The sequence below is a fragment of the Cetorhinus maximus genome, chromosome 7 (genome assembly GCF_964194155.1).
Source record: "Cetorhinus maximus chromosome 7, sCetMax3.hap1.1, whole genome shotgun sequence".
NCBI lineage: Eukaryota > Metazoa > Chordata > Chondrichthyes > Lamniformes > Cetorhinidae > Cetorhinus > Cetorhinus maximus.
This window is the reverse complement of record NC_135885.1, coordinates 142,787,098-142,799,358: the sequence shown is the minus strand read 5'-3', so window position 1 is coordinate 142,799,358 and position 12,261 is coordinate 142,787,098. Positions and strand designations below refer to the sequence as shown.

The following is a 12,261-nucleotide window of genomic DNA, read 5'->3' as shown; positions in this document are numbered from 1 at the left end:
GTTGCAGTAGCTAAGCATTCCAGAGGTGTGGAATAATGATCCTGTGATATGTGCACTGGGCACTCCGCCAAAGGATGTACACCCTCCTTCCTTTGCCCGTTTCACCTCAGATGGCGAAAAAGCAAACTACCCGCTCTCACTCTCCTGCCCACGCCAACCCCATTATGGAGTGGGCAGCGTAAGACTCGGGTCAGTTGGCTTGTTGACGCGTTCGATTGCCCGTTAATGATTTTTGTCAAAATGGTGGACGGGCCGCCGATTTCCGGCCCCCCAGGCCCGCCCGCCATGTTATGGGGAATGGGTCGCTTGGGCGGGATGGCGGTGGGCCCGCTACCCGTCGTCGTTTACCCGGTGGGTTGCTATACAAATTCAGCTCCATGGTCACCATTTCTAATAGTAAGCAGATTTATTTAACTGAGTTGAATTTAAGGGATGAGATTTGAACTTGTGCACAGATGGTTAGCTGAGTAACACAGACCACGCTGTGCTTCCTCACATCTTGTTCCTGGACTCCCATTCGCTTGAACTTGGTGAATGGCAGTGCCACTTTTTGAGCAGTTTATTGGATTTTGTTTTAACCATCTTGGTTTTAAGTAGCATAGTTGATGTTCATGTTGGCAGCACTTTTAGTCTCCCAAAGTACTTCCTAACTGTTTTTTAAAAAAAAACCTCAATTTTGAGAAATGTTGAGTGAAAGGATAAAAGTGGTGACACAAGATTTTTTTTATTCGTGCTCGGGACATGGGCATTCTGGCCAGGTCAGCATTTATTGCCCATCCCTAGTTGCCCTTGAGAAGGTGGTGGTGAGCTGCCTTCTTGAACCGCTGCAGCCCATGTGGTGTAGGTACACCCACAGTGCTGTTAGGGAGGGAGTTCCAGGATTTTGACCCAGCGACAGTGAAGGAACGGCCGATATATTTCCAAGTCAGGATGGTGTGTGATTGGAGGGGAACTTCCAGGTGGTGGTGTTCCCATGTGCCTGCTGCCCTTGTCCTTCTAGATTGTAGAGATCACAGGTTTGGAAGGCGCTGTTGAAGGAGCCTTGGTGAATTCCGGCAGTGCATCTTGTAGATGGTACACACTGCTGCTACTGTATGTTGGTGGTGGAGGAGTGAATGTTTGTGGATGGGGTGCCAATCAAGCAGGCTGCTTTGTCCTGGATGGTGTCAAGTTTCTTGAGTGTTGTGGGAGCTGCACTCATTCAGGCAAGTGGGGAGTATTCCATCACATTCCTGACGTGCCATGTAGATGGTGGACAGGCTTTGGGGAGTCAGGAGGTGAGTTACTCGCTGCAGGATTCTCGGCCTCTGACCTGCTCTTGTAGCCACGGCATTTAATGGCTAGTCCAGTTCAGTCTCTGGTCCATAGTAACTGCCAGGATGTTGGTAGTGGGGGATTCAGTGATAGCAATCCCATTGAACCTCAAAGGGCGATGGTTAGACTCTCCCTTGTTGGAGCTGGTCATTGCCTGGCATTTGTGTGCACGAATGTTACTTGGCACTTGTCGGCTCAAGTCTGGATATTGCCCAGGCCTTGCTGCATTTAGACATGGACTGCTTCAGTATCTGAGGAGTTGTGAATGGTGCTGAACATTGTGCAATCATCAGCGAACATCCCCACTTCTGACCTTATGATGGAGGAAAGATCATTGATGATGCCGGTGAAGATGGTTGGGCCTAAGGAACTCCTGCAGTGATGTCCTGGAACTGAGATGATTGACCTCCAATAACCACAACCGTCTTCCTTTGTGCTGGGTATGACTCCAACCAGTGGAGAGTTTTCCCCTGATTCCCATTGACTCCAGTTTTGCTAGGGCTCCTTGGTGCCACACTTAGCTAAATGCTCCCTTGATGTCAAGAGCAGTGACTCTCGCCTCACCTCGGGAGTTCAGCTCTTTTGTCCATGTTTGGACCAAGGCTACAATGAGGTCAGGAGCTGAGTGGCCCTGGCAGAACCCAAACTGGGTGTCAGTGAGCAGGTTATTGCTAAGCAAATGCTGCAGTTGCCCAAGCCCTCAGCCTGGAATTCCATCCCTTCACCTCTCCGCCTCTCAACCTCACTTTCCTCCTTTTCAGACACACCTTAAGACCTACATCTGTGACCCAGCCAATGTTCATCTGACCCAGTATATCCCTGTGTGGCTCGATCTCATATTTTTGTTTTGTAATGCTCCTGTGAAGCGACCCGGGTCTTTTCATTTCATTCGGCACTGTGTAAATGTAGGTTGTTGTTGTGGAGAGAGGCCAGGAGGGGGAAAGACGTTTGAACCATTGTGCGATTATTTGGTTGGGAGCGTACAGGCTCTGTCACACCAACGCCATGCATTCCAATAACCTTTGGAAGATAAGTTTACAAAGGGGGTGTGGGGGAAGGCAAATTAGTCAGAACACAAAGTTTCCAGCTGGCCATTATTTACCTTCTGTATATTTATAATTTGCAGAGATGCTTCTCGCTGATGGACAGAGGGTTTGTCTTCAAGCAAATTAACAATTACATGAAGTGGTTCAGTCCAGGAAACCCAAAGGTTTGGCGTGATTACTTCCTTAGCTCAGTTTTTGCAATAGCTGCTGACATGTCCGCATTTTCCATGGGAATCCAAGACCTTTGCTGGTGTGAATAAACATGTTGTATGTAATCGTGAACTGATTGTGTTATGGGTTACGTGTTTAGTACCTTCAACAGTTTGCAACTCTGAGCTGGACTGACGTGTGAATTTTGTAAAGTAACTTTCCCTCGTTGTATAGAAATCAATTTCGTGCAAGTGCATTGCAACCGCACAACGCAAGATGGTGGGTGCAAAATGTTGCGCGTACCGTTTCAGACAGCAACTAAACTCATTACTGCTCCTCTGACCGAAATGTTTCGTTTTAGACCCTGTTTGAGCTGAAGTTTGAATTTCTGCGGGTTATCTGCAACCACGAACATTACATTCCACTAAACCTGCCCATGCCGTTTGGAAAAGGCAGAGTTCAGAGATATCAAGGTAATTTTGTTCTTTAAAAAAAAACACACACACACACGACTGTGTGAATTGCTGGCTGTGGCACTACTTAGAGCTTTGATTTTTAATTTAATTTTTAATTTGACTTTATTTTTTTTTTTAGAAAAGTGCTCATTGCTAATGATTGCTTCGTTCTTTTTTGTGGTCTTTTTCCCCGCCCCAATTTGTTTCTCTCTTCTGTAAATTAGCATTTCTTTCACCAACTGTGGAGTCATGTGCTGCTCCTGTAGGTAGGTATACGGGATATTGTGCTTGCTTGTTACAGAGATGGTGTGCTCAGCCAGGAAGCACATTACACTCTAAAATCTCTCACGTAAACAGTTTGTTCTGCCAGTATCAGCATTGGGAAGGTAAAATGTAAAAGCCAAGTGCAGTTATAATTCTCGATTACAATCATAATACCCAATCTATTTACTGTGTGAAAATTTTAGTTCACAACTCAACGAATCTCCACTCACATTGATATTTTCTCTTGCTGGGGTCCCATAAGGTTAGCAGTTCCCAAATGAGCATCGCCCAATAACTCTTTGCTGAGCGTTTGCCTTCTCACAGTCGTTCATGTATTCAATTATTTTTAATGTCGAAATGTAGTTTCATAGTAATTTTTTTATTTTCAATCTACTTGGAAAATAAGAATCTAAATGGGATTGGAGAGCCAAGGGAATATCGGAGAAGGGTTGCAGCGCATCTTTCAGCCCTTTGTGTCTGTGCCAGATCTATACAAGATCAATTCAACTAGTCCTACTCCAGCCGCTCTTTCCCCACAGCCCTGCCAATGTGTTTTTCTCTTCAGTACAAATACACAAATCGCTGAAAGTAGCAACATGCCTTAACACAGCCAAAACAAAGCAATCCATGCCCTAGTGTTTATTTCTAGAGGGTTAGAAGTTGAAAGTAGAGGACTTATGCAAAACTTGTATCTAACCTTGGTTAGACCTGATTTGGAGGACCGTGTACAGCTCTTGTTGCCACACTATGAATAAGATAGAGATACACAGTACAGGGTGCAAAGAAGATTCCCGAGGATGATGCCAGAACCTGCGGGGTTGTATCTATCAGGAGAGGAGGAAGGGATCTTTTCTCCACAAAGAAGGAGGCCGAGGGATGACCTAACAGAGGTCTCCAAAATTATGAAAGGTTTTGATAGAGTGGATACAGAGAAAATGTTTCCACGTGTGGGGGAAGAGCAGAACTGAAGGCCATCAATAAAAGATAGTCACCCAGAAATCCAGTGAGGAGTTCATGAGAACCTTTACCCAGAGATTGGTGAGAATGGATCACGCTAACACAGGGAGTAGTTGAGGTGAATAGTGTAGATGTATTTAAGGATAAACACATGAGGGAGAAGGGAATAGAAGGTTATGTTGATAGCTCAGGAAAGATGGGAAGAGCATTGAATGGAGCATAAACATTGGCATGGACTGGTCAAGCCAGACAGCCTTGTCCTGTGCTGTATAATCAATATGTAGAAATGATAACTGTATATTTTAACCTGCCACAAAAATTATTTTCATAAACGCAAGCTGATTGGGCAGGAACATTGTGGGAAGGCTAAACAATAATGAATAAAAGGATATTCATATGTAAGTTGAATTTGATAACTTATGGGATTTCAAAGAGAAAACTATACCTAATGTTGGGAGAGGCGAAAGAAGCTTCCTGGCAATTGGGTGAACGAATCTTTCGATCTCCTTGTAATAAGTCCAATTATTTGCATTTGGGTGTGTTTGTTTACTGTGTGCGCGCGTGTATGTGTAACCTTTTGAGTACTGTGAGCATTGTCAGTATTTAAAGGGGATTATATATCGGGAACTGGTCCTAAAATTATTTTCAGGGATAATGAAACCTTCTTGAACATCTGAGGTCCAAGCCATGGGTTTTCTGTGCCTCAACTCACCTGCCTTACAGGCCTTTGAAGTCAGTATCCCAGTACGTACCAGTGACACTTGAGGGAGTTTCTCCGTGGCTTTGTCTTCAGAAATATTCTAACTCGGCCAGATCTGATGGAGAAATTTTTAAAATGACACTTCAGGATTCATCACATGACCTTAACTATCCCGTCGTTGGTCACTCAGTGTTCATCCCCTGATGCCCTGTCTCCTCACATCATTTGGAAAGCCAATACAGACTTTTCACTACCCAATTGGTGAATGATTCTTGACTGCTACTCAGTCTTGTAATCCTCCCCCCACCATCATTCGATATTTTTTTTGGATATGTCCCTATGCTTTTCTCATGGGTTTGGTGCTTGCCAACTGTGGTTGGATGTATTCCTGGAGATTTCATCATATGACCTCTGCTCTCCAACCGTCCCGCCCCCACACCCCAGCCATTGGCTGTCTGGAATGTCCACCACCATAGAACAATGGTTTTCCAACCAATTGGAGAGCTAGCAAGGCTCTACTTGACTGGATGATTCTTGACTGTCAGTCAAACAGTTGTTTCCACCCCCATCCCTAACATTATTATAACTTGTCGACAAAAGTATTGAAAAGGAAATATATTTTTCCTAATGCCCTCTGTTTTCCAGGGTTCTGCTTACAGCAATTCCTGAAGAATCCAGGCCAATCCTGGAGGGTTGGCAACTCCAGACACACCTCAACTTTGTTCACAGATCCACAAAAATTGGAATATATCAGGGAGATGGTGGTGCAGTGATCCAGAGGCCCAGGCTAATGCTCTGGGGACATGGGTTCAAATCCCACCACAGCAGCTGGTGGAATTTAAATTCAATTAATAAAGTCTGGAATTGAAAACTAGTCTCAGTAATGGTGACCATGAAACTGTCATTGATTCTCATAAAAAGCCCATCTGGTTCACTAATGTCCTTTAGGGAAGGAAATCTGCCGCCCTTACCCGGTCCGGCCTACGTGAGGCTCCAGGCCCACAGCCATGGGGTTGACTCTTAACTGCCCCCTGAAATGGCCTTAGCAAGCCACTCAGTACAAGGGCAATTAGGGATGGGCAATTGCCAGTGATGCCCAGATCCCATGAAAGAATAAATAAAAGAGATTCCAGGTCAATGGCCAAGCACTTGGGTTCCACATCTTTGTTGCAAGAGAAAACAGAAGCCTTTGTACCGTTGGATGTCCTTCCTTCCCTGGCTCCACAGTCTCAAAGGAACTGAGTTATCCTCTTATACAGAGGTTTTATGATGAAATTTCGACAGTCTTGTTTAAATTCCCCACTTTGTTACACGCTCATTCTGTTGCTTTTAGTTGTGCTCGGGAATTTTTATTTTGGTAGTCCTTGTCCAATCATGAAGCAGGATGGGGGTGGGTGAATGGGACGCAAGCTGCTGATTGGAGCAGGAGCTGCTGTATTTTTGTCCCTTCTCACCGACTGCCAGCAGCTTCCAGTGGAAGTGGGACAGATTCCCCAAACAGGGCCCCTCTGATTGCTGATCAACCGAGATGATTGTGAAAGCTGAGGAAGGCCAGGTAAAGCAGCCTGTCGTGTAAGACACTCAGTGCAGTAACCTGTCCGCCATCCACAAGTCAGGAATACTCTCCGCTTGCCCGGATGAGTGAAACTCCATCAACACTCGAGAAATTCCATCCATGACAAAGCAGCCCTCTTGATCGGCCCCCCCATCCACCACCATTAAGATTCGCTCCCTCCCCCACCGACACACAGTAGCGGCAGTGTGTGTGCCATCTACAAGATGCACTGGAGCAACTCACCAAGCCTCCTTAGGCAGCACCTTCCGGATCCACGACCGCTACCATCTAGAGGGACAAGGGCAGCAGACACATGGGGAACACCACCACCTGCAAGTTCCCCTCCAAGCCACTCACCATCCTGACTTGGAAATATATCGGCCGTTCCTTCACTGTCACTGGGTCAAAGTTGAACTCCCTAACAGCACTGTGGGTGTACCTATGCCACACGGACTGCAGTGGTTCAAGAAGCTGGCTCACCACGCCCCCCTCTAGGGCAATTGGGGGATGAGCAACAAATGCTGGCCCAGCCAGCAATGCCCACATCCCGTGAAAGTTTTTTAAAAATGTAAAATGCGTGGAAACCTGCGCACTTCAATCCTGAGCCAAATTACTGACTTTTTAAAAAAAACTATCGAGCAGTACAAAGTTTACACCACACCGTTTTTGCAGAGGTCAGATGGTTTTTAAACCTGCCAGGAATGTTCAGCACTGAAAGGATGCGTACACCATTGTAAGGTTGAATCATGATGAAGGCAGTATGGGGAATGGTATATGTAACAGTGCTGGGATGATGTGTCCATGACCCAGTTTTCCTGCATGGCTCTTTGCTGCTTTTGCGTGGTTTCCATCTCCCTTGGCACATGACCTCGCCATTCCCGCAGAGCTGGTTGTTTCTCGTCGTGTGCACTTCTCTTGGGTACGATTTGACCTGGTTTTGCAGTGCTTATTACCACAGAGTGGCTTGATGTGTCTAAAAAAAAAAATGTATTGCATCTATTTTTGAACAGTGCAAGTTTTTTTTCTGCATGTGTTTGAGATGCTTGTGGTTTGGCATTGTGAAATACTGGTGCGTATGCCAATAGATTCAGTATGTACACCAGCTTCATCTCCACAATTGAGTGGGATACTCAATCCTTTGTCAGTGCTTCTCTACCTCATACAGAAAGAACGCTTGCAGAGGAGAACATGAGACTTTCTTTTCCAGAACAAGGTCCAATTTTTTGATCTCTCTACAAGTTGAAAGAAAACTCAAGGCCTTTATAGATCTCTAGTCACGCACAATGTCCTCGATCCTTTACAGCAGATCCAATTTACTTCTTGAACACAGAAGATTAATGTTTTCAGAAGAAATTTGGATGGGTACTTGAGGGAAATAAACTTGCAGGATTAAGGGGATAGAGTGGAGGGGGGAATGGGACTGACTGGATTGCACTATAAGAGAGCAGGCGTGGACTTGATGGGCTGAATGGCCTCCTCCTATGCTGTAAATGATTCTGTGACTGTACACTTGTACCATTCCTGGAACCGACTTTCTGTGGTGAATATCGCTTCCTGATTTTAGATCATGTCTCCTTGTATTTGAATGGTGGTCATGTTTAATTCTGTTTTCTGTAAATGCCTCCCCTGAGCTTGCTACTGTCACCTGTAGACCATGCAGATGAGGACGTGCCAGCTCCGATGGTCACTTATGCAGAAGTTGCATTCTAAATGAAATTATATAAATAGGCTGTTTAAACTAGGCAGTATTCCCCTCAGTATCGAAGATTATGAGCTGATATAATTGAAGTGTTGAAGATGACCCAAAGGATTAAGAACGAGTTTCTCTGTAGGAACGTTTTGCTCTGTGATCACTACTTTGTGTCCTTCTGGTTCTACCCTACATGTACTTCAACTCTTGTCCCACTGAAGGCCAATCCCTGGATCGCCCTCCTCTTGACTCTCCTTCCTCCTCCTGACTCTCCCTCCTCCTCCTCCTGACTCTCCCTCCTCCTCCTCCTGACTCTCTCTCCTCCTCTTCCTGACTCTCCCTCCTCCTCCTCCTGACTCTCCCCCCTCCTCCTCCTGACTCCCTCCTCCTCCTGACTCTCCCTCCTCCTCCTCCTGCCTCTCCCTCCTCCTCCTCCTGCCTCTCCCTCCTCCTCCTCCTGACTCTCCCTCCTCCTCCTCCTGACTCTCCCTCCTCCTCTTCCTGACTCTCCCTCCTCCTCCTCCTGACTCTCCCTCCTCCTCCTCCTGACTCTCTCTCCTCCTCTTCCTGACTCTCCCTCCTCCTCCTCCTGACTCTCCCCCCTCCTCCTCCTGACTCCCTCCTCCTCCTGACTCTCCCTCCTCCTCCTCCTGCCTCTCCCTCCTCCTCCTCCTGCCTCTCCCTCCTCCTCCTCCTGACTCTCCCTCCTCCTCCTCCTGACTCTCCCTCCTCCTCTTCCTGACTCTCCCTCCTCCTCCTCCTGACTCTCCCTCCTCCTCCTGCTCCTGACTCTCCCTCCTCCTCCTGCTCCTGACTCTCCCTCCTCCTCCTCCTGACTCTCCCTCCTCCTCCTGCTCCTGACTCTCCCTCCTCCTCCTCCTGACTCTCCCTCCTCCTCCTGCTCCTGACTCTCCCTCCTCCTCCTCCTGACTCTCCCTCTTCCTCCTCCTGACTCTCCCTCTTCCTCCTCCTGACTCTCCCTCCTCCTGCCTCCCTCGTTTCTGCTAATATTCACCGAGATGTTCTCCCACATGTTAAAAGTTCCCTGCCATGGCAGCAAGTTGCTGAAACTCTACCTTCCCGTACAGTTCACACGGTGTCTACGGTTCAATATTTTTTGTGTATAATCAAGCCTTTTTGTTGTGTTTACAAAGGACATCTGGAACAGAAACAGGCCAATTGGCCCAACCAGTCCAGGCTAGTTTTTATGTACTGCTTGAGCCTCCTCCCTTCTTTCCTCATCCACATCTACCGTCGTAACCCCCTATCCCCCTCATATACTTATCTAGCTCCCCTCAAGTGTATCTGTACAATTTTCTTCAACCACTCCCCGTGGTAGCGAGTCGCAAATTCTCATCGCTCTCTGGGTGAAGAAGTTTCTTCTGAATTCCCGATCGGATTTCTTGCCGACTATCTTGTACTGACGGCCTCTAGGTTCTGCTCTTCCCCACAAGGGGAAACATTCTCTCTATCCCCACTCTATCAAAATCTTTCATCGTTTTAAAGACCTCAATTAGGTCACCCGCTCAGCCTTCTCCTTTCGAGAGGAAAGCGACCCAGCCTGTTCATCCTCGCCTGACCTCGCAGTTCTCAGTTACACCCTCTGCCGTGCCACTGCAATTCTTATAGCAAGGTGGTGACCTGAGTGGGACCCGTGCTGTAAATGTGGCCTCACCAAGGTTCAACTGAAGTGTAACCTAACTTTTCTACCTTTCAATTCTATCCCTCCGAAAATAAACCCTCAAGATTGGTTTATTTTTTTTATTAACTTATTAGTTATTTTGTGCAGGAGTATTTTAATAATTCAATTACTGACCTACTTCTGGACCATTTTTGTTTCCCCTTAAATTACCTTGGATCTTCTTGCAGTTATTTCTAAATACTTTCCCCTATTACCTTCAAGACATGATTTAACATTGGGATTATTTCAATCGTTACATTTCTAATGTTCCACAAAGCAGGTGACTTGACTCAAACAAGATTAAAATTCTTCTCTTCCTGATGTTGGGGCAAACAGCAGTTTGTTCTGCGTTTAATCACCCTCTGTATTAATGCTTGCCCTGTTCCTACCTGCAGTTCCAATGATTAAAGTGCATTACTGAGCAGTGTTTTGGCTGGTGCTGGCTTTTCAGTGAGAGACATACCCAGATTTTTCCCGAAGGTCAGGATGAAAGAAACTTGTCGTTTTTGACCAGCGCGTTGGGAGACGTGCCTTTGTGACAACCGGTCCCCCTCCCGGCTCAGTAGAACCGGCTCCTTGCACGGCCTCAGACCGATGGGACTCAGCTGTGACTGGCCCTTCCGCCTGTGTAACTGCGACGGGAGTGTTTGTGAAGCTGTGGGCGAGGGCACGACCAGAAAAACGCCTTGTCCAAAGTGCGACTTTGGAAGCGGACGTTTTGCAGAATAGGATTTTTCTTCCCATTTTCCGCAGCTGGTGTAGAATGCATTTCTGTTTCTCACTCACTTCTGAATACCGGGGCTGATTAACTCTTTATGTTGCAGACACTAAAGAAGATGGTGTGAGAGTTTCCCAGTTGCTTCCTCCTGTCTGCTGCTCCTGAGCTGTTTGACTAGCAGAAGGCAGAAAGCACAACTGCTTAAAAGTCGCTGCCCATCCGATTCGGCCCTGCTTTGCCTCAATCCCCGCTGCAATTGAAGTTAATTTTAGAAGCCTTATTGGCTCGTTTCTTTATTATCAAATTTTAATAATTATTTACTAAATAATAATTATTCAAATTTTTTAAAAAGCTATGTCCGTGTCAGTTTGCTGCATCGCGAGAAAATGATATGGAACAGGAGTCCATTCGGCCCATTGTGCCTGTGCTGGTTCTTTGAAAGAGCTATACAATTAATCCCACTCCCTGCTCTTTGCCTGCAACTCTTTTCCTTTTCACACATTTACCCAGTTCCCTTTTCGAAAGTTCCTATTGGACCTGCTTCCACCGCCCTTTCAGGCAGCGCCTTCCAGATCACAACAACTTGCTGTGTAAAAAAAAAATTCTCATCTCCTCTCCGTCTTTTGCCAGTTACCCTGACTGTGCCCCTCTGATTATCGACCCTCCTGCTACTGAAAACAGCTTCTCCTTATCTGGTCTATCAAAACCCCTTCGTGAGCCTTGTACCTGTAAGACTTGACCCAATTTTTACATCACCTTGTGATTGTTTCTTCACACCGCGAGTTGCTGTGACCTGGAAGGCGCTGCCTGAAAGGGTGGTGGAAGCAGATGCGATAGGAGCTTTCAAAATGGGAATTGGATTAAATACTTGGAAAGGAGAGAGAATTGTAAGGCCGTGGGGGGAAGAGCAGGGTGAGTGGGACCTTCAAAGAGCTAGCACAGGCACAATGAGCCGAATGACCTCCTTCACTACCTACCGACTCCATGACGTTAACAAAATGCTTATCGAGCTTTTGGACTGGCCTGGGGGAGGCTTAAATCTGAATTCTGTTCAGCTTGTTTTCCTGCTTGTCCTTGTCCAGGTAAGGAAGTGCCTCCCAGCTTTGTTTGGTTTGTAGCTTGACGATGATTTGGAGGGTGGGTGTGGGGAGAGATGGAAAGCTGCCTGGAGGAGGTGCTGACTCTCTGAGTGAGCGTGTTGCCCAATGAGAAACTGTTGCGTCGACAGTGATGTTTTGTTAAGAGAATCTTGTGGAATCAAACCAACCGACGAACAATGTGCCCATGAAGGAGCGAAACAATTGCCCAATGTCCCAATTTTGAAAGAAATGAAATGGTACGGCCCGGATTCCAATGACTAAGATAAAAGCAAGATACTGTGGATGCTAGAAATCGGAACCAAAACCAGAAAACGCTGGAGAAACTCAGGCCTAACAGCATCTGTGGAGAGCAAAAAATAACAGTTAACATTTCGAATCCTTGTGACGCTCCTTCAGAAGAAGAGTCACAAGGACTCGAAACGTTAACTTTGTTTTCTTTCTCCACAGATGCTGTTAGACCTGCTGAGTTTTGCCAGCATTTCCTGTTTTGGGTTCTTTTGACTAAGGCTCCTTAAGTCTGAAAGAAAGACGTGAAGGGTTTAATTACAGCTGGCCTGTTCCCACTGAATATATAAGCTAAACTGTACCCTGTATTTAAAATTTCCAATGTTGATGTTTATTTTTGTGGAGT

General features: G+C 46.3%; 1 protein-coding gene across 2 annotated transcripts in view; it reads left to right on the top strand.

Moving 5' to 3' along the window:
• LOC144683047 (dedicator of cytokinesis protein 9-like) overlaps nucleotides 1-12,261 on the top strand; it is a 304,955-nt gene that overhangs the window by 204,226 nt on the left and 88,468 nt on the right. For both annotated transcript variants that reach the window (XM_078546055.1, XM_078546054.1), the window contains exons 29-30: nucleotides 2,441-2,524; nucleotides 2,872-2,983. In XM_078546055.1, coding sequence (XP_078402181.1) covers nucleotides 2,441-2,524; nucleotides 2,872-2,983 — 196 coding nt within the window. The remainder of the gene's footprint in view (nucleotides 1-2,440; nucleotides 2,525-2,871; nucleotides 2,984-12,261) is intronic.